At 38.1% G+C, this 25,577-nt stretch overlaps 1 protein-coding gene across 3 annotated transcripts; it reads left to right on the plus strand.

The window, feature by feature from the left end:
* The first annotated feature begins 649 nt into the window (after window positions 1–649).
* Window positions 650–25,339, plus strand: LOC127455665 (bcl-2-like protein 13). 3 transcript variants are annotated; one of them, XM_051723691.1, is made up of 7 exons: window positions 650–965; window positions 1,330–1,515; window positions 8,039–8,140; window positions 8,896–9,052; window positions 9,301–9,394; window positions 9,496–9,624; window positions 23,244–25,339. In XM_051723691.1, the coding sequence occupies exons 2-7, from the start codon at window positions 1,389–1,391 to the stop codon at window positions 24,198–24,200; spliced, it is 1,566 nt and encodes a 521-aa protein (XP_051579651.1). In that variant the 5' UTR covers window positions 650–965; window positions 1,330–1,388; the 3' UTR covers window positions 24,201–25,339. The 3 variants fall into 3 exon arrangements, with proteins under 3 accessions (XP_051579651.1, XP_051579653.1, XP_051579652.1); XM_051723693.1 differs by having other exon boundaries at window positions 9,322–9,394; XM_051723692.1 differs by having other exon boundaries at window positions 653–747.
* Window positions 25,340–25,577: the final 238 nt, after the last annotated feature.

Raw genomic sequence — 25,577 nt, forward strand, 5'->3', positions numbered from 1 at the left:
AAGTATTTGGCAAGAAAGGAAGGAATTAGTAGAAGAGTTGCAGCAGAAAGGGCAGCATCAGTTAACATTAAAGAGTCTTTTAAATCCAGTTATGGGTAGTAGTGTGACATCCATATTAGTACAGTTTCTGAAGAGATCACAGTTAACGGGAAGAATATAGTTTAGATGGAAGAATAAGTACTGTAGGTATGGGCATTTATAGGACAGCATTGAATAGAAATAGTACAGATATTGAATAGTATTTAGTTTTTAATAGTATAAAGTTTTTTGTTTTTCCCCCTTTTCTCTCCCCTTTTGGGCTGGGTGGGGCCTGGTGTATACACTGGAGGACAAGGGCGTAGATTTGGCTTGAACATTTGCAGCGTGAAGCATTTACTTGTTTCCATGTAAATGGGGTGGGGGGGGGGTTGTACTTGCTTGATTTTTTTTACAAAGCAAGTAGTGAATGCCTGGGCCCTGGAAAGTCTGATGAGGAGGGGGCGTTAAAGAAGGGAAAGTCTCTTGTCCATGTTAACGGTAGATGGCGGTAATGCACTATTTAAATTTGCGAGCCGCCGTTAAAAAGAAGAAGAAGAAGCGAGCATGGCTTCATGCACCCGCACACGCACAACGTGGACACCATGGCACGCACGCGCATGTCTAAACAGTTATCCAACCCACAAACAGTAACGATAGTTAACTGCGAGAGAACCCAGTGACCACTTTTGTCACCCCCTCTGACCGAACAAAACTGTCACTGGCGCAGAGGTACGATACATTCACGCTAAAGTCGCAGCTTGTTTACGTTAAATGGATAGCAGGTTATGTTACAATCGACACTAAAGGTTAAGTTTAAACTTAGAATTGCTCGGGCACGCGACTGCTCCAGAGTGTTTGGGGGAGCGTGAAGAGCGTGTCAGTGTGCCTTTCATTGTACAGAATGTTCTAATTCATTAATTGGACTTCCTTCAATGCAAATGTTTCAGGTCAGTCTCCAAATTCAAAGTGGTCATTGAGAGCCACATTTCAGCAGCTTTGAAGCTGTGTCTTGAAAGTGTCAGTGTTGCATGCATGGAAAGAATTCAAATAGCGTAAAGATTCTGAAATAATCTGAAGTGACATTTAGTTACAGTTTTTTTTTTTTTTTTAAAGACTGGTTACTCACACAAAGATTTTCACTGTCATAACACAAGACCCAGCTTCTCAGTGTGTTTGTTCATATAGCACAAAAGTTTGCTTTTCTGTTTCTTTGTGTAAATTATGCCAGTAGTTTAAAGAATTGCCAGGAGAATTGTTCTGTTGGCCTGGTAATCATAAATGCCTTATAAAGCATTTTTTTGTTTGTTATAGGACTTGTGAAAACTGGCATTTGGTCGTGCATGTTCCTGAGAGCCTGACGTCTCTCTTCAATGGCTGCCTCAGGCTCCTCCACCACAGTGCCTAAAGGATTTCACTATGAGACCAAGTTTGTCATCCTCAGCTACCTCAGCCTGCTACCGCCAAGATCAAGACCCTCAGAGACCGCAGTCGCAGAGGGTAAGAAAGAACACTCATGCACAAATCAGTGCATACAATTGCTGTGCTACACAAATTGCCAGGCTTGATGACAAAACACTTGCAGTGATATCTTCGCATTACGTATGTAAGAAAGCAGGAAACCTTTGTATATTGCAGGGTGTAATGAGGAAAGGACTCTCATTTCTCTATCTACATGCATGAAAAAATAGCAGCTCTAGGAGTTGGGGCTGATAAATGCCTTGAGGAATGAAGTAATGTAACTATAGAAAGGAATAAGAAAAAATTAAAACATGCTCAAATGAGACTTTGTTGTAAATTTGAGCTTCACTCATCAAGAACCTTTTTTTTTTTTTTTTTTTTTTTTTACAAAAATTAACAGTTCAGTGGCTGCATATAACAGTGAACTAAGACTTTATAAGGCTTTATGAAAATGAGTTATCCCTCTACAATTTTAGGACTATGTATACTGCCTATTAGAGCTACTGTGCAAAGGATCTGGGCTGCTAACACTCATTGCAGTTTCAGTCCCTAAATAGTGTAGGTCCACAGTTACTGAGGTCACATTCGTGCTTCAGAAATCTCCATTTTGCCCTTGAACAAGGTCCATAACTTTAGGTTGCCCCAGGGGTTACTCTTGCAGTTAGTGTACCGAATACACAGTGCTTTAATTTGTGTAATTTTAATGAAAATACCTTAAAGGGATAGTTCACCCAAAAATTTAAATTCTCTCATTTATTCACCCTCTTGCCATCCCAGATGTGTATGAATTTCTTTCTTCTGCTTAACACAAACAAAGATTTTTAGAGGAATATTTCAGCTCTGTAGGTCCATACAATAGAAGTGAATGGTGAGCAAAACTTTGAAGCTCCAAAAAGCACTTGAAGGTATTGCAAGTAATACAATAACAAGTCCTTTAGAATGTGTGTTGTCTATAGTTATGTGGCAATCCATGTACGGTTACAAATCTTGTTGGTATAATCAAAAATGTTATTGTTTTGTCTGTTGATGGGTGTCAAAGTGATGTATAGACCCATTCTATGTTCTCTTTTCTTAAGCATGTTTTCAGTCCCTGGCAGGAAAATCTGGTTTTGTGGAGTCACTGAATTGTTCCTTTTGACACATTATCATTGATTGTTCAGCTTGTGAATTTAGTTCTTGTGGAAAGCTTCAGAAGAGGAAGCAAAGCACACATGTCAGTGGCATTTATTCCGGTTGACACAAAGGATGGCATGGGCTGAATCAGCCTGTTAGAGATTTTGGAGGAATGTCCTGTGTTTCCTTTGCTCTGGTTTGCATTCAGTCAGCTTTAAAATTCAAGTGTGAGCTTCTGATCCCTCTTTCCACTCGACCCGCTGTGCACTCTGACAGACTGTCATGTCCAATCAGCATTGGGTTGTTCACATGCCACTGGATCAAGTGAAGCGCTGCCCTCTCAAACCTGACCAAAGACCTGCCCAGCCTGGGAAAAGTCAATCTGAGCACACATCAACTTTAGTAAACATTGGTAAAGCCTTTATTGTCCACCTCACAGTAATTTTTACTAGAGCCCAACCAATACCGATTTTAGAGAGGGAAAATTCACCGATTACCGATATATTTAATTTTTGAGCTGGAATGAAAACAGACCTTTTCTATGTGGATTTTGCACCGGTATGAATATGCAAAGGTACTCAGAAGGCTGCTTTCTTAAACAAATATTTTTATCAAAGAACATTCGTATTATACATTGTCAACTAATTCTAGAAATGAACACTGAGAAAATAAAGAATAAATAAAAATACAATAAATAGCTTAATAAACATCAGTACTGTTAGTATAAGTCAATTGCTGACCATTTAAAGAATAAATAAAATAAAAATCAGTACTGTATATTTAGTATGCTGAGTTGCTGACCATATTTAAATAAAGAATAAAAATAAAATAAATAACTAAAACATCAGTACTGTTTAGTATCAGTCAATGGCTGACCATTAAAATAAAGAATAAATAAAAATAAAATAAATAGCTAAATAAACATCAGTATTGTTTAGTATCAGTCAATTGCTGACCATATAAATAAAGAATAAATAAAAATTTATTCGGCAGTAGGACCAGATGATATCCACTACTAGTTTTTTTTTTTTTTTATTTGCCTCACATTATCCTGTCTTTACCATTAAAACTTTTTAACTCTATTTGGATATCAGGGAATATTCCACTCTCTTGGAAAGAAGCGATAATCATTCCCATCCCAAAAGCAGGAAAAGATCATAATGACCCCAACAACTACCACCCAATAGCCCTGACAAGTTGCTTATGCAAAACCATGGAGAGAATGGTTAATGAACGTCTAGTATGGATCCTGGAATCACAGCATCTTTTAAGTAAAGTTCAGTGCGGCTTCAGAAAAGGAAGAAGTACTGTTGATCACTTCATCAGCCTTGAATGCTACGTACGAGATGCTTTCATCAGAAAAGAACATGCAGTGGCTAGTTATTTACTTGGAGAAAGCTTATGACACCACGTGGAAGTTTGGTATTTTAAAGGATTTATATCAACTTGGTTTTAGAGTACACTTACCCATTTTTATTGCAAATCTTTTATCAAACAGATATTTTCAAGTCAGAGTACATGTTACCCTATCTGACCCACATAAACAAGAGCTAGGAGTACCACAAGGTAGCATTTTATCAGTTACACTTTTTAGTATCAAAATCAACGACATCTCGAAAGCCAATGGGTCGGATATCCATTGCAGTCTTTATGTGGATGGCATTGGCATTTGCTACAGAGGCAAATCCATGAATAACACTGAACGGAAAATCCAGCTGACAATTAACAGTATGCAGTCCTGGTCAGTATCAAATGGTTTTACATTTTCAAAGACCAAAACTAGCCTGGTTTCCATCCACTTTTTTGTTAAAAAGTCTTCTACCTGTTTCCATTCAAATGGCCTTTTATTGATAAAAATTGTGTGCATGATGTCATGCCTAAAAAAACACTTGTTTTTTTCGCAAAAGAAATCTGCCATTAAGCTGTTTCCATACAGAAATGCGTGTTTATCGCTAATTCACCTCCCAGATGTCCCTAATGTTTTTCCTCTGAAGTTTTGGTAAAATGGGGAGAGTATTGAGACAATTTATTGAAATTAGCCAGCTTACTGTCATTTTAATTTCACAAATAAAAGCAATCAGTAGAGGAGGCATTGCAATCAAAAAGGAACAGTTGCCCTTCTGAAGGGACTGTAATATTGGTGCTGATGTTGCACCTATCGCAAGTTGCCACCGGTTCTGACCCGAAAGCAAATATTAATGGCCCTGTTCAAGCTGGCAACCTGCACCAAACAGTGGAGAAATATTTGGTCTTAGTATAAGGACCATCCATCAATGTGTATATATGCTGTGTGCACAGCTATTAAAGAAACATTTATGTGGTGTAATATCAGGGTTTACATATGATACATTCCTAATATTCAATAGGCTATTTTGAACAATCATCTAATCTAAAGCATTGCCATAACAACTGTATTATGTCCCGTATATTTGTCCAGCAACTTTTAATGACCAACTGAACTTGATTATCATCTAAAATTAATTTTAGTGTCATAATGCAATTTACATTTTCAAATACGATCCGAGATAAAGAGGATGAGATTTAAAATATTTAAAATGTTCAAAAGGTTGTTTTTTGAAAGTGAACTCAGCATTGGACAAATAGTTCTGATAGTTTAATCTTGAAAAAAGTGTAGAACATTCTGAGAATGTCATTCAGACGGCTTTTTTCATCTGCAGAACAGGGTAAAGCTAATTTAAGTTTGTGTAAAGAAAAGGCAAAAAAATATAGGTCTAAAAATATTTTTTTTTTCGTTTGGTAATTAATTTTTTTAATTTAATGCTTTTTTTCGTTTGGTAATTTATTTAATTTAAAACGGGGAATTTTGCTGGTATTTTTTCAAAAGTAAGCTAAACAATAATTTAACAATGTTATTGTTCCAAAAAAGCACACTTATGCTTTTGTCCTAGTTTTGTGTATTTATTTTTAATTTAAAACATCTTTGTGCATAGAAATTATATGTTTTTTGTATTGTGGGCTAATTCCGTGACTGCCGGCTATTATTTTGAATGGTGTGTAAAAGCAAGATATTTGTGTTGCCACTCCTGGAAGTGTCATGTTTGCAGATCGGATCTTTATGCCATTAAGATCAAACCATAATCACGTACAATAAATTGGCTTTCAAGGATTCTATACCTTGTCATCATGATTAACACAGGCTAACGATTGGGGCAAATTCTGTCATGTGACACTATTTTAGCGTTAATGGCAATTTTCTCTGAAAAAAATTTGTTTACAAACCAGTTTTTCTTGACATTTGATGTATCGACAGAGTTTATGCGCTAGAGTTAAACGGAAAAATATTATGTCGACACTTTTTTCACAAAAAATCCATGGATGGAAATGTAGTTACTGTTTGTATGCATTTTTGCCAGCTACGCTCTCTCCATCTTGATCCAGAGATATTCATGGATGGTGAACACATCAGAGTGGTTAAGGAAACCAAATTCCTTGGAATAACTCTTGATAGTAAAGTGAGTTTTATCCCTCACATAAAAAAGATAAATGTCTTAAAGCCATGAACATTTTAAAGGTTTTAGCTAAAACTAAATGGGGTGCAGAAAGTTCAGTTCTTTTAAATCTCTACAGAACACTAATTCGATCACGCCTGGATTATGGATGTATAGTGTATGGATCAGCCAGGAAATTGTATATCCGACTCTTGGACACAGTACATCATCAAGGTATACGTCTGGCATTAGGGGCCTTTTGAACGTCACCAACTCAAAGTTTGTATGTAGAAGCAAATGAACTTTCTCTGGAGAACAGATGCCTCAAACTAGCCCTACAGTATACAACAAAGCTGAAGCCCAACAAAGAAAACCCAGCTTACCATCCTGTTTTCTTAACCCCTTCTTCAAGCCTATATGAACAAAAACCAAGACATATCCGACCTTTTGGACTACGGATCAAACCACATTTACAAAATCTCAAAGTAGATCTGAGCATACTGGAACAGATACACTTCTGTATAATTCCCCCTGGAACTTTAAAAAACCAAAAATAATTTTAGACCTAACAAGAAACAAAAAATCTGAAACCCACCCAAATGACTTTCAACAAAAACTCCTCTACATTAGAGAAATATATCCATCACATACCCCTATATATACAGATGGATCAAAATCTGAAGACCATGTATCATCTGCATTCATGATCAACCACCAAAAAAAAGGAATATCCATCCCCAACCACAGCTCAGTTTTTACAGCTGAGGCAAACACTATCATCTTAGCACTGGACTTCATAAAGACTATGCAACAGAAAAACTTTCTGATAATTACAGATTCAAAATCATGTCATCCCTAAAAAATGATCACCCAATGCTTGTAAAGATTCTTTGCAAATTGCTAGATCTTGAGGCCCAAAATTTTAATATCTACATCTGCTGGGTACCTGGACACTGTGGAATCCCAGGAAATGAAGAATCAGACACTGCTGCAAAAGAGGCACTATCAGCGGATTTCAAAAAGTGTCCAATACCTCCCACTGACCTAAAACCCATAATGAACTCGTATATTAACAACAAATGACAAACTGAGTGGGACCAATGCACCATGAAAAAACTCCATGAAATCAGTCCTGTTGTTGGCAAAAGAAACATTTCTCTGTTTTCAAATCGCTGGGACCAGATCGTCTACACCCGCTGTCGAATAGGTCACTCCAGGATGACACAAGTTTTTAATATTAGGAGAAGTCTCACCAACATGTACCTTCTGCCAGAATCCATTATCCTTGAAACATGTTTTATTAGACTGTACTGGTCTTAACCCCGTGAGAAACCACTCAATCAGTCAACATACTCGAAGAAATTTTTAACAAAGTCAAACCTAATGCAATTTTAGAGTTTTTAGGAGAAATAGATTTTAAAAACCTTATATAGAGTTCCTTACACATTTCTCGCCATAGAAGCTAGCATGGCGTTAAAAAACAAACAAACATCCTGGCTTTCAGTGCATCTGTTGAGTATTAGATAGATACAATGTTTGCAGTTATGTAGGCAAAACTCACTTTGTCATTAAGACAATTGTGCCATTCTGTCTTAAAACCTGCTTTGCAAATGTAAAAATCTTTCTGCTGATAAGTTTATTTTTTATTTGTGTTCTTTTGTGCAGCGTTTTTTATAATCCAGTCTCTAGCTCAGTTTCACTTTGCCACGTTATCAGCTTAATCAGTCATGCAGAAAATTATTCAAATGATCACACGAATTGTATGTGTCCTAAATTAGAAACTTTGTTTTTACTGACGGTTGAGTGTCTGTTCATGAACTACTGAAAAATGTACTTTCTGTACATAAATTTGCAAGATTGCTTTATAAAATTCAAGTACCTAAAGTAATTAAATCTTTTAAATGTTTGATGAAAAATGAATACTGCCAGAGACATGTCCTGCAGTTTGACTTTTTAATATTTTTGTTTAATAAGTGTATGTCTGTTTTGATTCTGTGCAGGACAGAGCCACTCTACACAGGAAACAGAGAGAGAGAGGAATAGCAGCCTGAAGAAACAGATTGAGAATGAGATGAAGCAGCTTGAAGAGGAAATTGCAGCTTGTAATATGCTTTTTATTTATTGCACCGTATCTTTTATCATAAAATCAACCATCTGAAATCTGGATCAGTGGTTAAAGGATTAGTTCACCCAAAAATTATAATTCTCTCATAATTTTCAAACTCGTATGACTTTCTTTTGAGGAACTCAAGCAATGATATTTTGATATGTTTTTGTCTATACAATGCAAGTTAATAGGGTACAACACTTTCAAGCTCCAAAATGCAGCACACAGTAAAGGTAATTTATACTCAGACTTGAGTTATTTAATCCATGTCTTCTGAAGCCATACGATTTTTCACTCTAAATCTTAACATCTGCAGTCTCTGTGTCGCGATCAGGATTTTAAGCTCGATTACACATCCTTGTGCTTGATGCATGCACTGTACATGCACTCTGCACATGTGTCAAGCACTAGGAAGTGTAATCAAGCTTCAAATATTCAAGATTTATAGTGAAAAAGGAGTTACATTTTGGTCTGTTTCTCACCCAAAACTGATCGTATCGCTTCAGAAGACATGGATTAAACCACTGGAGTCATATGGATTAATTTTATGCTGCCTTTGTGATTTTTGGAGCTTGGAAGTTTTTAACCCCATGGTCTTGCATTGTATGGATGTAAACAGACATCATATCTCCATTAAAATACCTTTATTTATGTTCCACAGAAGAAAGTCATACGTAAATGTCGAGAGAATTATAATTTTTGTGTGAACTATTCCTTTAAATACATCTGCCTCTGTTTTTGTCTGCAAAGCCTTTTTCAGGACTGGTTTTGATCGCCACACATCCCCGGTGTTCAGTCCAGCTAATCCAGAGAGCTCCATAGAGGACAGCCTGGCAGTGCTGGGGGACCGTGTCTCCCTGGACCTGGACACACACCTGTCCTCCGCCACTCGCACACTTCTGAGCAGGTCCGTATCTGAAAGAATTCCTGTACGAATTCAGTAGAGCTAGGGATGTTGTCCATTTTTGAACAGCTGAAAAGCACTGAAAGTTTCTTGGCAGAGATCTATGCCAGAAAAATGTATTGTATAAACAGCCTGGCCCGCACACACCGATATGAGTGTTCTAAATTGGTACTTGTAAAGTCAGCCTGATCCTGACATATCTAACTTAAATATTGACCGAAAGCTTTTTAAATATATTCATTCCTGAACAGTGGATTGTGTCTCTTGTACAGTGATTTGAACTTTGAGCATTTCAGAGCAGTGGTAGAGGAGCTGTCCTCTCATACTCAAAAAGGATGGAGCAAGGTAATTTAAAACACTCGGCACAAAAACACATATAGCATTGGGACACTTCTACTGATTTGTCCCTTATTTTCTCATTCTGTCATTGTGTTTTTTTTCTTTAGGTGTTGGTACCATTAGTATTGTTACAGACCCTGCAGTCTGAGGGGCAGCCACTGGAATCTCTGCTGGATTATGGTCTGCGTTACCTCGAAGAATCACAAGCAGACTTTATCATTCAGCAGGGAGGATGGGTGAGTGACTGGACTTTGACAGGTGATTTACTTAGTTTGACTGGGATGATGTAACCAACTACTTAGTTATAAACCAAAACATGGTAGATTTGTTTTTAAATACTAGGCCTGTCGTGAAGATTACATTATCATCTGATTTGACTTTACCAATGTGTGCACCAAGTGTGCACCTAAATATTACTATCTATATAAGGGAATTTTAAGCAAATTTGAGCAAAAATGAAGTTTGATACATAAACCCTCTAGCCACCAAAAATTTGTGGTTTTATTTATTTTTGTTATTGTCCTGCAGAAGTTGGTTGTCAGTGTTTGTTTGTTTTTTCCCAAGATGTGCCTTTTTGTCAGGAGAGGGAGCCAGAGAGCTGCTCCTTATCTTAAAACAATACTCATTCAACTGCTGGTTGGTAGTGCTAGCTTAATGTTACAAGCACATTGTGTTGTGAAACACAATATTTTGCTTCAAATATGTGCTCAAAGTATGCAGAAGCCTTGGGAGACCAAGGGCTATGTCATCCATGCAATCATCTGCAGTGATTTGGTCAGCAACACCAGTAAACTCTAATCCAGAGTTATTTAAAAAACATTATGCTTTTATGTGACTAGCAAGACAACTTTCCAAAATTAATATTTGTGCAATTTTCCATTTTTTTTCTTCTTTTTCTGATTAACAGATTTTATTGATTCACACAATTGACAAAGAAAAGCAAATCTTATATTCACATAATCAACATTTAACCCCCATTATTCCCTTTCCCCCTCCAAATCCCCCACCCTGACCCTCAACAAATATCCCTGTGGTCAGGTTGCACACAAAAAAAAAAAAAAAAAAAAAAAAAAAATATATACACACTACCGTTCAAAAGTTTAGGGTCTTTTTTTTTCTTTCTTTTTTTTTTCACATTTTAGAATAATAGTAAAATCATCACAGCTATGGAATAATAGAAATGGAAATATGGGAATTATGTTGTGACTAAAAAAATCCTAAATCACAACTGTTATATTTTAGCATCTTCAAAGTGGCCACACTATGCCTAGATTTTGCAGAAATGTACTCTTGGCATTTTCTCAACCAACCTTTTGAGGTATCACCCTGGGATGCTTTTTAAACAGTAATGGCGTTCCCATCTATATGCTGGGCACTTAGTGGCTGCTTTTCTTAATTATTCGGTCCAAGTCATACATTTCAAAAACATTTTTTTTAATAAAATTTTAGTTTTGTAATTAATATGTTGGCACAATTATATTTTTGTCTACAAAACCCATTTCAAACATTTAAGCATACACCTTCAGATCAAAAGGTATTTAAGATCATGAGAAACATTTCAGGCAAGTGACCCCAAACTTTTGAACGGTAGAAACTTTAAAATAAATAAATAATAATCACACAATTTAAAACTACACTTCCCTCTCCACTGCCCCTCCCTGAGAGCACTCCAATAAGGCTAAGTAGCTACCCCATTTTTTTATTAAATGAATATAAATTGCCTAGCCTTCTACTTGACATTTCCTCGAATGCCACCACCCACCTCATCTCTGTGCACTACTCTTGAAATGAGGGCGCTCCAGCCAACTTCCATCCCCTAAGAACAATCTGTCTGCCAATCATAACACTGGCTAGGACCCAATTTTTTATATATTTATCCCCTATATTAATGACCACCTCATTGCCTTAAATACAGAGTCTGGGGCAAAATGAAATTTGAGTGCCCAATACGTCACACATCAAATTCTTGGGTCTTAACATGCCACCAAAAAACAGTGTCCCCATCTTCTGATTGGCATCACCAGCAGGTGGGTGTGTCTTTCAGACCAAGCCTATACAATCTAGAGGGGGTCCAATAGAATCAATGTAAAATCTTAAATTGAATAAGTCACACCCTTGCATCTCTAGATGTAGACTTGACTTTTTTAGAATCCTAGCCCACACTCCCTCCTCCAATACCAGGTTTAGATCTTTCTCCCATAATCTGTTAAGAGAAGCCGAAGCTCCGTCCCTCAGACTCTGAATTAGCAGGGAGTAATACACTGATGCCTCATGACCTTTTCCAAAAGCAGTAATCATCACTCCCAGAGTATCTGCCGCTTTAGGGGGGGTGTATGCTACTCCCAAAAATAGTACAGAGCAGGTGGCGCAGCTGTAAATACCTAAAGAACTGAGACCTGGGAATCCCAAAATGTTGAACCATATTTTCAAAGGATCTCAACACTCCACTCTCATATAAGTCACCGAGTGTATTAACCTCCCTCTCAATCCACTCTGTCCAGCAGAAAGGGGACTTATTAATACATAATTTTGGGTTCAGCCACATGATATTGATGAAACGCCTAATGTTATCAGAAGAGCTACAGCCCTGAATAAACCCCACCTGATCTATATGTATAAGTGATGTCAACTTAATCGGTTAGCCAGAATGTTTGACAATATTTTAACGTCTAGCTAGATCAGGAAAATTTAAGAATCAGACTGATCCGGGCTTGTGTCATGGTTGGCGGAAGCTTTCCATTCTTTAATGATTCCGTATAAACTTCTAGAAAGAGTGGAGCCAGTTCTGTAGCGTAAGATCTAAAAAATTATGTATGACTGTCAAATCATGTATGAATCAAAATATGACTGTCTTGCCCTGAATAGCCAAAACTCCACTTTCCGTGACAAAATAGTATTATATCTGTATTTCAATTGGGTCAGTTCTCTGAGGCCATTAGACAACATTCGGCGCTTCAGCTCTGCCTCAGCACTTTTAATGTTCCCTTCCAATTCCACGAGTTCTTGTGCTTTGGATTTTTTGGTGAAAGCGGCATACTGTATAATCCGGCCCCTAAGAACCGCCTTAAGTGCCTCCCAAGCCACGCCCACAGAGGATACTGAGGATCAGTTGGTCTCCATATACACATTGATTTCAGCCTTTAGCATTTGTTGGAATTCAGGATTTTGCAAAAGGGATACATTAAAACGCCGACTATATGATTTCCTTTTCTTCATATGTGGGAACACCTCTAAACAAGCCATGATGTGATCTGAGACTAAAATGTTTCCAATTGAGCAATCAACGACAGATGAAATGAGGGACTTAAATATAAAATTTTAAAAAATCTATTCTAGAGTAAATCTTATGGACTGATTGAAAAAAATGTATAGTTCCTACCAGATGGGTTCAAAAGTCTCCAAATATCTGTAAGACCAAGATTTTTACACATCCTGTGAAGCATCAGTGTTGCTCTAGGGGGCTTGCACACTTTTGCTTCACTATGATCAAGGACTGAGTCCATCAATAAATTAAGGTCTCCTCCCAATATTATATCATGAGGGGTGCCAGCGGCTTGGAACATCCCTTCAATATCTATAAAAAAGCCCTGATCATCGATGGTAGGTGCATAAATATTAGCCAAAATAAGACTTTGTCCCTGAATTTCAGCTAAAACAATAATGACTCTTCCTAATTTCTTTACTCTGAGACATTTGAATTGTAGATGTTTACTTATCAGTGTAATGACTCCCCTGCTCCTACTCGAGCCAGCACTATAAAAAAATGCCCACCCCATATCTTTCCAAATTTTTCAGCTTCCTGCGGAGAAAGGTGTGTTTCTTGAAGAAACACTATCATATTTCTTACGCTTAAGAAGAGAAATAACCTTACCCCCTCCTTTTTATCGGGTGCCCCAACCCATTCACATTCCACGAGGAGAGAGACAATCCACTCATATTAACATCTGACATTTTGACATATAAGAAAAAATAGATTGTGTGTCAAAGACAAGATTATAAAGACCACATTCCAACATTAGTGCAACAATCAAACCCAGAACATCCCTTAGAACAAAAAAAAAGAAAAACTTGCGTATTAACCCCGCGCACGACAGTGCCAACTGGCGTCCATCCCTCCAAACTCAAACAGTCCATGCACACCTACGAGAGCCCCCGCAACAACCTTGCCATCGGATTGCTCAAGTCCAGTGTTTCTATACACATTTTGTGAGACAGAATTACACAGCAAAAGATAATCTATAAAACAAACTCCAGCCAATAGGCGGAACCAGCATAAAAAGAGTGCGCAGATTCTTCAAACAGTCAAACGAATGTTCATTGAGCTGGTCCACTCCAATTATTTTTGCTAGACATACTCCACAAAATAAACTCCAGCTGATAGGCGGCACCAGCACAAAATAAAACGTGCAGGTTCCTCAAACTGTCAAGCGGATGTTCAGTGAGCCGGCCCACTCGGCTGCAGCATGAGTGTAAGCAAATGACTTAGTCCAATAATTTTGCCAGAAATACTCCACAAAGTAAACTCCAGCTGATAGGCGGAATAAGCACAAAGAGCATGTAGATTCATCCACAAAACCGTCCCGAAGGTGTGTTGCTCTACAAAATAAACTCCAGCTGCTAGGTGGAACCAGCACAAAAAGAGCGCGCAGAATCTTCAAACAGTCAAGCGAATGTTCAGTGAGCCAGTCCACTCGGCTGCAATGTGAGAACCACAAGATGACTTACAGCACACACCCCCCTAAGGAGGCAGATGCTTTGGGAGAGGTGATTGCAGCTTTTGGAAAAGGTCATGAGGCATCAGTGTACTACTCCCTGTTAATTCAGAGTATGGGGGATGGAGCTTTAACTTCTATTAAGAGATTATGGGAGAAAGATTTGAATTTGGTATTGGAGGATGGAGTGTGGACTAAGATTCTGAAAAATGTCAAGTCTGCATCTAGAGATGCAAGGATGCGTCTGATGCAATTTACGATTTTACAAAGATTTTATTGGACCCCCTCTAGATTATATAGGCTTGGTCTTAAAGACACACCCACCTGCTGGCGATGCCAATCGAAGTTGGAGACACAACCCATATTTTTTGGGGATGCGTTAAGATCCAAAATTTTTGGTTAAAGATTCAGAATTATTTGCGTGACATTCTGGGCTCTCACATTTTACTTTGCCCCAGACTTTGCATTTTGGGCGATGGGGAAGTTATAAATTCGGGCGACAAATATATAAAAAATTGGGTTCTGACTGGCGTGATGATTGGTAGACAAATTATTTTAAGGGGATGGAAGTCAGACGGAGCGCCATCATTTCTGGAGTGGTGTGCGGAGATGGGGAGGGTGGCGGCTTATAATAACATGATAGATAGAAGGCTGGGGCTGGAGGACTTATTTTTCAGGAAGTGGTGTATTTGGCAGTTTTAGAGGACTCTAGAGGAAGGGATGAGGAGGGAGACATTTAATTTAACTATGCATGTTTATTATATATTTTTTATTTTTGTATTTTATTGTGTGTGTGTGTGTGTGTGTGTGTGTTATTTTATGTGACCACAGGGGTGTTCTTTGGGGTAGGATGGGGTTGGTGTTTTGGGAGGGATGTTAATGAGGGTTAAAAATTAAATGTTGATTCGGTGTGTATATGTTGTGTTTTTCTCTGTGTTTTTTCTTTGAATCAATAAAAAATGTTAATTACAAAAAAGATGACTTACTCCATTTGACTTTATGAAGGACATCGCTTGCTGTGGGCATGTGAATGTTTTACGGCCATCCGTAGCATCTATTCTCAATTTGGCCTGGAATATCAGTGCAAAAGTGACCTTCTGTTGATGTAAAAGTTTCTTGCATTCCTTGAATCGATCACGTTTCTCTCTTGTCGAGTTTGCAATGTCTGGGAACAAGAAAATGCTGTGGCTTTTCCAAGAAAGCTTTCCTTTACTACTCGTGTTACGTGAGGCAAGATCTTTATCAGATGACCTCAGAAATTTGGCCAGAATTGATCGGGGCCTGTCTCCCTCAGCGGATCGCCGAGCCGGAACCCTGTGAACTTGCTCGATTTCCATCTTATGGCCTGCTATGTCGAGCAGACTCAGAAAGAGCCCATCCAGGAATTTCACCATATTCTGTCCTTCCACTCACTCCGGGACTCCCACGATACGGACGTTATTTCGCTGGCTACGGTTTTCCATGTCCTCCAACTTCTCCCAAACATGCTCCAAATCCACCTTGGTCGCTAGTGGATTAGCAGATAATTCCCTGTCCAGTGACTCCAGATAACTACTCAGGGCCTACTCAGGGGTGTAAGCTTGAGCATGTAAGTGTCTTTTAATGTCTCCAGAGCCCAAGGATTTTGAATTCTGACACATTGTCCTCCTGGAACAGTAATGGGACAGAGTGTATCGAATCTCACTGGTTTATGTCATAAAAGGTATTAAAAGCAGCAAAGAGCTCGCCATTCACACGTCCGATCATCACATGGCGTCACGTGACTCCTGTTTTCCATTTGTTGATGCATTTTCAGTTATTGGTACGGCTCTCTGATACAAGGACACTGCATATTACAGGTTAAGAAGAATTAATGTTGAACTATAAAACTTATGGCTTTCCATAATTTGCACACTCATTACTGTTCATCTTATCAAAGTATATGCATTTGATAGTTCACACTGAGGACTGTTTCATTCAGAGGGCTATCTTACCATCATGCAAATGTTTTATGTCAAGAGTTCTTCAGTTCTGTCATGATGTCAAAGCAAGATGAAGGTTGTGTTTGTTTTAATCATCCTATTTAGGTCATGCTGTGTCACAGATGGGGCGGTCCTTATGAAAGACTTGGTTTATGCATTTTTTGTGTGTGTTGAAGAACTAACTCAGTGGGATTCATTTAATTAGAGTGCCGTTGACACACGTGGGAGGAGGGGAGACCATTTACTGCCGCTCTCCAGTACAGGATAACATTTCAGCGATGAATGTAGAGCTCTGACATAGATGATACAGGATAAACAGGATAGATTGGGATGTGTGTAAGTGCTTGAATGCAGGAGGGAGGAGTCTGAAAGGGAGGAGGAGAATGTGTGCAAGCAAACCAGACCTCCAGCTGTGCAGTTACAGCCCCATTACAGTGTGTCTGCCCCACAACCTTTGTTCTGTATAGACATTCGCTCTGTCATTCATTCACTTTATATCCCTTGTGGTCAGTGCTGGAGATCTGCACACTTAGGAACCGAATACAGACAGGTAGGGGAGCTCCTTTCTTCTAGAACTCTGGACTAGGTGAGATTGGAACCCAACTTATCCAGTTTTAGCTCATTTGTGTAAATGCTTTTTCGTTATAAATGTTTGGATTCAGGTCGTTTTATCAGCCCTGTTGCTCTCCCTCACTGCAAGGCTGTGGCAGCTGAGAAAGGACACCGCTCTGGTTTCATATCATTAAAGAGGTCATAAAGAGTAAATATTGAATTTAATGTTTAACCTGTTTTGGTTTGAAATTACTGCTGTTAGAGTGAGTTTTGTTTGCTCAGTTCAGCTTTTGGATGAATATGATGTTTATATTCCTGTGTTTTGGGCAGCATTAGTTGTTTTTAGCAGAACAATAGTTTTAAGAAGAGTCTCAATGATTTATCAACTGGTTTATTTAAACCATACAGCACACTACAATACATGGATGAAACAGTCGTTAGTAAAACCATTGAATTGAACGAAGCAATTTATGCTAGAATGGTTTTATGAACAATTTAATCAGAATTTGGTTCTGTTCATGCCAGTGAAGTTAATGAAATAGAGGGGAGGTGCATGTGTTGGTTTGTTCTGCGAAATCCAGGGCAAAGCAGCAAGGAGACATTTTCAAAGTGAAATGGTATATTACGTTTTTTTTTTTTTTTAGGGGGTAACAAATATGTGGAACGTGAGGGACATTTTTTTATTATGAGTAACCCCACTCCATGATCCCCTTCATGTCCCTTTTACTGTATTTTCTACATAACATATAGTTGACCTTCAGAGCTCTGTCATGCTCGGCAGAGACTCTTGAGATTGCATTATGTGATGGAATTTGATTCCTGTTGTGTTGGAAGGGATAAGCTTACCATGCATATATCAGCAGGTGCTGAGATCAGTTGATCTTGAGTCATGTCAGGTCGCATAATTCTGAACAGTGCTCAGTCCGACCTCTTACATAACTGAAATTTACCAAGACGATGTGCTCGCATCACGCAAAAAATAAAAGGCCATCTGCCACCCCCACTCACTGCAGCACAGGCGTAGAGGAGGAACGGAAATAAATCTGATAAATCCTCATATAACATCAGCTGGGAAAAGCTGCCCCAGATAGACTGTCACAGCTCCACGTACAGTGTTGATTGAGATGCTAAAAAAAATCCAGTGCTCCTGCTAAGATAGAAGTGGTCAGAATAGGAGATTCAGATGAATCCTTCACCTTAGGTATTCCAGTAAAGATAACAGTCTTACCTTACCTGTTTCATATAATAAAATGTGTATTTTGTAAATGTTAGATGTCTTTAAGAGAAATGTAGTCCCACTATTGTTCAAACCAATGGCAAATGCTAACACACTATTTATTTATGAATGACCAGAGTTGTGTAATGTAGGCCAGGAGCTGCAGTGAGTAAACTGTTTCTGGTTATCAGAACACTCCGTTCAGTGTTCATAGGCAAACAGTTACCTTTGGTGTGGAGCCTCCAACAAAAGAAACCAAAATAGTATGTCAAAAGTATTGTATATTATATTGATGTTTTAAATTGCACTGTAAAAGACATTGTCTAGTGGCTATGGGGATTCTGGTTTAGAATGTATTAGAGCATTTATGCATTTAATTTTGTACATTTTATAGATGCATTAGTAGCACAGAGCAAAACCAAATGCCTAAAATCATTTGTTAGACATGGTTAAGCACTAGACAGGTTTTATGATCTGTACCACACCCCATCTTCGATAATGGGTTCTCTTATGGATGTGCAGGTATTTGTGTTTAGCAAGTGTGCATGAGTTTTTGTCTTAAGGCAAGGGTGAGTACATGGACTTTGGGTAGGGTGTTGCTCAGGCATAGTTCTCACCTCAGAGGAAACGCCTATTTTGTTATGGTGCATAATAGTACTGGAAGACATCTCTTCTAGGACAGCAAGCCTAATCTTGCAGAAAAGATCCAACCTATCTAACCATCTTTTTTTTATGTTACCTGTTTTATTACTTCGTGATTAATTCATAGCAAAACTGAATTATACACCACCATAAGCTGTTTGTAAAGTTTGGAGTGCGTCTGGACTGAGCAGCGTTGTCTTTCTCTCTACCTGCATCTTTCAGTCACTCGAGCAGTCATCAGAGTTTACTATGATCTCATGTTCAGTCCTGTGAGATCAAACGACTATTTGACAATTAAAATTGTCTACACATTTTATTGTCAACATTGTCGGTAATGTTGACTAATGGTTTCATCCCAACTTTGGTTTGCTGGTTAGCAAGTACAGAAATGCGTTTCAATCTAGCAACTATGACACTTTAAACAAAACTTGTACTCGTATCACCATATGTCATTTTTACAATTTATTAAACCAATATGAACAAATATTACTTGCCAAATTTGACAATGGTGGAAGATTTCAATACAGGTGTGGATAAGCCCACCAAGAGGCTGACGATCATCTTCTGTCTGCTTCTCTCTTCACGAGATAAATGTAGTTGAGAATGTGATATCGATATTGAAATGACTCTGCATATGTTTTTAAGTTGAGGTGGCAAATACTCTTGTTTATTCAATTTACAGACTAGTTGAGACAGTGAAAATTTAACATGTTAAATTGACTGAAAAAAAAAAAATCACAGACTGCATGTTGTCAATTGAACAAAATACTATGAAACAACTAAACCTCAATATTTTTTTACTGTGTAGATCAATACAGCCTTAAGAAAAGAGAATCTCATTTTGAAAAGCTTTGGTTGATTTATTGTAGTGTGAAAGCCGGGATTTTACAATGTTTTTTTCCTTTGGGATTATTAATCTTAGCCTAACCCACTCTGTCTATCTTTGATGTCGTCATATGCATAAATATCTTTACATGCCACAGATCAGTTCTCTGTGTACTGTGTTCATTAGAATTCCATTAGAACTATGGTGTGTGTACAATTTCTGTTAAACGTCTCTTTCTGTCTATTATTGAAAATATCTGACAGCATGACGCATTGTTGTTTGTCATCCTAAACGCACATTGACTGTGTCATGCACTGGAATTATAAAAAAAAAAAAAAAAAAAAACGTAATTAAAATATTACAAACAACTATGTGCTGTGCTAAGTAGTATATTTACTGTCATACTACTGCACTGTCATAACCTGTCATATAAAGTGTGTTCTATGCAGAAAATAGACATTTGACCAGTCTCTGTATGATTCTTAAAGTGCATAATTTAATAAAAGGTCTGCTAGTCAATTTGGAAATTGTCTGTCCATAATTCCATATGACAAGTTATTGTTTTTCATTTGATATAGAAACCGACAGTTGATGTTCATGCCTGTGTGAGATCCTAAATAATATATAATACACAGATGCCACACTGGTGTCCTTCTGTTCAGCTCTTCAGTGTTGACTGTCAGGTTCTTTAAGTCAGGACCTAATGTGTTTTTGAAAGTGTGTGTGTGTGAGACAGGCTGGATTACATTTGAAACTAGATACACATGCACAGTGGTGGATTACTGAAATGTGAATATCTATGAGAATCCTCTTGACCAGAAAATGCACAGGGAAGAGTGTGTGGACCAGAAACCAGAAGCATCTTTTATGGGTCCTTTATGATGAGTAAGTGAGGGCAATATCTTCAGTTTTCCAAAATGCAAATGTACAGAAACCAATGTTTACACAATGGGTTCAAATTCAAACTGCCTCGTTTTGCATGCTTGACCTACTTATGGCACACATGCAGAAACCAGAGGCACTAGCTCACCACAGTCTCATGAGGGATGGATGACAATGTAAGGTTTCTCCTCTTTTCCTATATATCCCAGATTCTCTTTTTGACTAACAAGAGTGAATACAAGCTGAAAGGAAGAATAGTGGGTTAAAGCACATCCTGTTGAGCAGTTGAAGTCCTCCCTGTTTTGTTTAATGCTTCCCTCATGCATAAGTCTTTGTTTCAGAGGAGTTGGCTTGATTTCAGTTATTATAGATCTCAGTGTGTGGTAAATACAGTATAAACACCAAACGTTTTTGAACCTGACTTACCGAATTGCTAGCCTTGTACCTGGTTTTGCTATAAACCCATTTGTATTCCAAGACCCAGGAAAGTTATCTTTCTTTTTTCCTCCAGTTATTAAAAGTTAAAAAAAAAAAATTCTGCTTTGTGTTCTAAAGTCAATTCTGGTTAGTCCAGACCTTGATGTAGTGAGAATTTATTATAGTAAAGTGGTATTTATCCTGTTCTCAACTGGGTGGTATACACATTAAATAACAAATGAGCTCTGTCATGGTAAGTGCCACTTTTGTACTGAAGTTTAAAGACAAAAAAAGTGTATTGATTGGTTTGCCTTAAGTTATAAATAAGGCATAAACAAGTAAGAGTTGTAATTGGGGTCAGCTGTATCGGGTAAAAGTTTGCTACCTTTAGTCTGTCAGATTCAGTATTTTGCTAATTAAATTGTGGCACTGTGATGACCATACTTGAAATGTTTCAGAAATTAACAATAAAGCAACAATGTCTAACAGTTTTATTTGATATTATTCAAAGACAAAACATTTTTTAAATTAATGTTAATTCTCACAGTATCTGTGTACTAAACCAGATGGGTTTTCAAACCTTTCCTGGTGTCTCTCCAGCAAAGCACATTAGATGTCTTCCTTATTTGACACCCCCACTTGAGATCATGGAATACTCCACTAATAAGTTGATGTGTTAAATCAAATAGGCATCCAACTTGTGCAATGCTGGGGAGGCTCCAAGAATGATTTGAAAACCTCTGTGAGAGTGGATTTTCGTCATCTCATTGTGGTTGAGGTAGACAAGTAACCCTTTTTGGGTTACCACACAAGGAAATGCGCATATTGTCTTAACCACAGTTTGAAAAACAAGCGTAAAGCATGTATTCTTATGAGTCATCATTTACTGAACAAGCTTCAGTGATTGGTAACCATTCATTTTAGTCAACACAACAGTCCAATGTAGTACAGGAAACTGTATTAAATGAGTTAACTTAATTGTTTTTCAGAACTTCTCAAATTAAAAGTGAGTTTATGTACAGACTAGGGCTGTCAATAGATTAAAATATTGATTAATCAAATTTATCAATATTTCCTCGGAAGAGCCCCCAAATAAAGATAATTCAGAGAAAGATGAGTGGCAGTTGAGTAAAGCATTGAATAGATATTGCAAAAAGTAGCTTTAAAAAAAAAATCAGAATTTTTTTTTTTTTACGTTCATATCATTGAACTAGGCATGTGACTGAAATTTTCAAGTGACAATAATTGCTGAAGCTTATATCATGGTATTATCACAGGATTTAATTACATTACAAAAACAGGTTGAATGATAAACTTTATTGTTGTTTTCTTATAAAGTTTAATTACTTTTTTAAAACCAAGCTGGCCTTTAAAGTTAACAGATGACAAAGAACTTTGAAAAGAACCCTGAACATTTAAAAAAAAAACTACCATCAACACCATAGATGCATAGCCAAATTTAACATTAGGTTAATGTCTTAACATTTAAATGGTCATTATGCCGTGGGGCATACTGACCATTACAGATCTACAACTTATCTTGTTGAGGCTACTATTAAAGTAAGACTAGACTAATTTATCAAGGCAGTTACTAGGCTACAACAATGGTATGCATGTTTTTTTCTGGATAGCAAGCCATTTGCTAATACATAGCTATAGGCGTTAGCTACACATTTAATAAAAGTTCACTCACTGTATGACAATGTATGATTGTGTGGAATTCCAACTTAAACTTAATATTGAAGTCATCATTGTGCCCATAATTAATTACAGGACTTGGTATTAGTTGATTACAACTGTATTTTAGTAGTTCCTACAAGACGCAAACTTTACTGTGTAGCTAGCGGTGTTTTAGTGAACTACACACTATCTACAAATGGCAACAACAGTTCACTTTCTTTGTCATCTTAGTTGTCACTTAGCTTGTCTCTGTTTTCAAAAACAGTTTGAAAAAACGAGCAGAACTATCAAACCGTACCTTTATCCCATTGAATTGCACGGGAAGATTGTCCCGCAGATGAGCAAACATATTGGAGGTGTTCCCATGTTTTGCTGCTACTTTTTATTCCACATGTTTTACAAAAAGGGAAACCATCTCTAACCAACAATCCCTCTGCATTTTTATGGAACCTAAAATACATCCACACTAAATAAAGGGCCATGCTTCTTGTTCACATTGCGTTTGTTTACATCAGAGTGTGCATGTGTTATTTGTGCTGCATACACGCATGTGTTGTGAATCTAAATTCGTTGATGATGGGGGGGGGACTACTGTGCAATCAGAAAAATCTACACTTTGGCTAAAAGGTTATCAATAATTATTTACAGTATTTAAGGGCTCACAAAACAGTATTGTGCATGTTAATTACTGTGATATACCCTATTACCAAATACTGTCACATGCCTACATTTGAATATAAGCCTATCAATTTTGCAATTAAATTGGTTAATCTGTCTGTGGCAGACTTGGTGCTCTTCACATAGTTTAAGATGCTGTCAAGTTTAAAGTAGTTTGAAACTTTGAGTCTCAAGACCTCCATCCAGCTGTTTTTGAACACAAGAATGCATCCTGTGTAAAAAAAAATAAAATAAGAATAAAGTTGGTTAACATACCAACTGATTGGTATTTTCTCTCTTTAAATTCCAGGGCACTGTGTTCAGCCTGGATGAAGCTGAGAACCCTGGAGTAATCATAGCTGAGGACAGTAACGACATCTACATCCTGTCAGGTGAACAGGCCTCAGATCAGTTAAGCCCTCCTGCATCACTACTGACTATAGGAGATAGTAGTGGGCCAGCTTCCTGGCAGACAGAGAGTCTTCCTGTGTCTCTGACAGGACACGAGTCTTGGGCCCAGGTTGGAATGATGGACCCAGAAGACATCAAGAGTCTGGACAGTGCTGAGGGAGTGGCATTAGCCGAGGAGCAAAGCGAGAACAACTCTTCCAACTCCGACATTGTCCATGTGGAGCGTGAAGATGCAGAACTCCTTGAGGAGGGTGGGGAAACGGTTGAGGAAGGGGAGCTGCAGAGTAGTGTCCTCAGTGTGTTGGGAAGTGAGAGTGAACTTGCTGCTGTTAGAGAAGAAGCACCACCAGAGCCTGATCCACCAGCACCTGAGCCAGTAGTGTCTATAGAGGAACCAGTTGTCCTCACTGAGACTCCTCCTAAAGTAAGTGATGCTCCACCTCCAGCCTCTGTAGAACAAGAGCAAGTAGTCTCCTATGCTGCTGCTGTCACCTTTGTGCCCGAGCCTGAACTCCAATCACAGCTGGCTCAGCCCGAGGCTGTTCCAGCTCCTGTGGAGCCACCACCGACTTCCCCAGTAAAAGAGTCTCTCCCTGCAGTGGCCCCACCACCCGATCCAGAAACAGAACCTGTCCAAGCAACCTTAGAGCAGGAGATACTTCCAAAGGCCGAGCAGAAGCCCACCTTGCTTACCCAAGACCTATCTGTCTCAACTGCTAGTGAGGCCCCAGTGCAGATACAGTCTGTGCCACAGCCTGATTCCTCTGACCTCCCTGTGCTGCTATATGGTGGTGCTGCCCTAGTTGCCATTGCTGCAGTAGTGGCATTTGGAGCACTGGCCTACAGGAAGAAGTAAAAAGTAATTTAGCTTTCCATGCCCTCACAGTATCGTTTGCCCTAATGGAAGCCTGGACCACTGTGCTGCCAAAAGCTGCACTTTATGGGAAAAGTACTCCTCTTGTGTGTCATACCATTTTGTTGGCTTAGCTCCTTAGTCCTTCAAATCAGCTTAATGACTGGATGGGAACTACAGGTGCAAGTGCATCTGTTTTTTTTTTTGGTGAATTCAGGTTTCTTTATGGGTATCATGTTGCTGTTGTGCTGTATGTGAACATAGTAGTGTGCTGTGACCTAAGTTTTTGGCCAGTTGCGTAAAGGCCAAAGTATACTTTGGTTTTCTGCGTGACACAGATTTCTTCAGTACAGTATGAGTAGACTGACCACATGCAACCTAGCTTTTTCTTAATGCACTGACAGTCACTGTCTTAGTGCATTTCCGCTGCATGTGGCTGGCGTTGACTGTGCTAAAAATTGCATCAAAGCAGTCATAGTGCGTGCACATATAGCGAACGCATCGCTATGGGCAGTCAGAAGCATACTTTGAATGTCTGAGCACTTGACAGTGTGCGAGACTGAACAGTACGTGGAAAAACAAAGCATACCCTAGCCTTAGTATTAAGGATAAAAACAAGGCCTTTGATCTCCGAACATTATCCACAGGAAGTGAAGTTAATTTTTGTTAGTGGATCATGTTTATTCTGATATTTAATGAAATTAATTTAGATTTTAAAGCACAAGCGTGTGTGATGGTGCATGATTATTTTACCTTGTTTATTAGAAATATTAAAGCAAAACTTTAACCTTGCCTTTCAGATGGGTTGTTTCTGGGTTCTGCACATTGTGTAATGGATACATTTTGACTTAGTGAATTCTTCTCAAACCACTATATGGTGTCCCAAAATGCATTAATATTTGTACTCCTAACTCATACTTGTATCTATGATTTATATGGACATTCATATTAACCCACATTAATGTAACTTTAGAATATGTAATGTCTAATTAAACTTTCATGCACATTTCTGTAATGTCTGATTAAACTTGCATGTTTTTGTTTGAATTTCCTCTTTTAAAGACTAAAACAAGAAACCTAGGTCACAGCCCCTTCACTTTATCCATATTTTTTATTTTATTTTTTGTAAAGGAAGTGTCCTTGCTAAATGCACAGCAATTCATCATACTGTGAACTTTAAGCTACAGAAAGATGGCAATACATAATGAGATATTTTTTGGTACTCTCGTGGGTGTGAAGTTTCAACACCAGCACAATCAATATCGCCATGGCAACACAGATTATTTGACTGAATTTATCTCGGTGTCACAAAAAGGATGATAATGCTATATAATGGAAATTCACATTTAGTTTTCTAATCTGATAGTATTTATTAAATAT

This window comes from Myxocyprinus asiaticus, chromosome 18 (genome assembly GCF_019703515.2).
Source record: "Myxocyprinus asiaticus isolate MX2 ecotype Aquarium Trade chromosome 18, UBuf_Myxa_2, whole genome shotgun sequence".
Classification (NCBI taxonomy): domain Eukaryota; kingdom Metazoa; phylum Chordata; class Actinopteri; order Cypriniformes; family Catostomidae; genus Myxocyprinus; species Myxocyprinus asiaticus.

Excerpts from the sequence above, each read along its gene's own strand:
- LOC127455665 (XM_051723691.1), top strand. The coding sequence starts at position 1,389 with ATGGCTGCCTCAGGCTCCTCCACCACAGTGCCTAAAGGATTTCACTAT. Across the intron at positions 1,516-8,038 it reads AGAGACCGCAGTCGCAGAGG|GACAGAGCCACTCTACACAG; the intron begins GTAAGAAAGAAC and ends GATTCTGTGCAG. Across the intron at positions 8,141-8,895 it reads TGAAGAGGAAATTGCAGCTT|CCTTTTTCAGGACTGGTTTT; the intron begins GTAATATGCTTT and ends TTGTCTGCAAAG.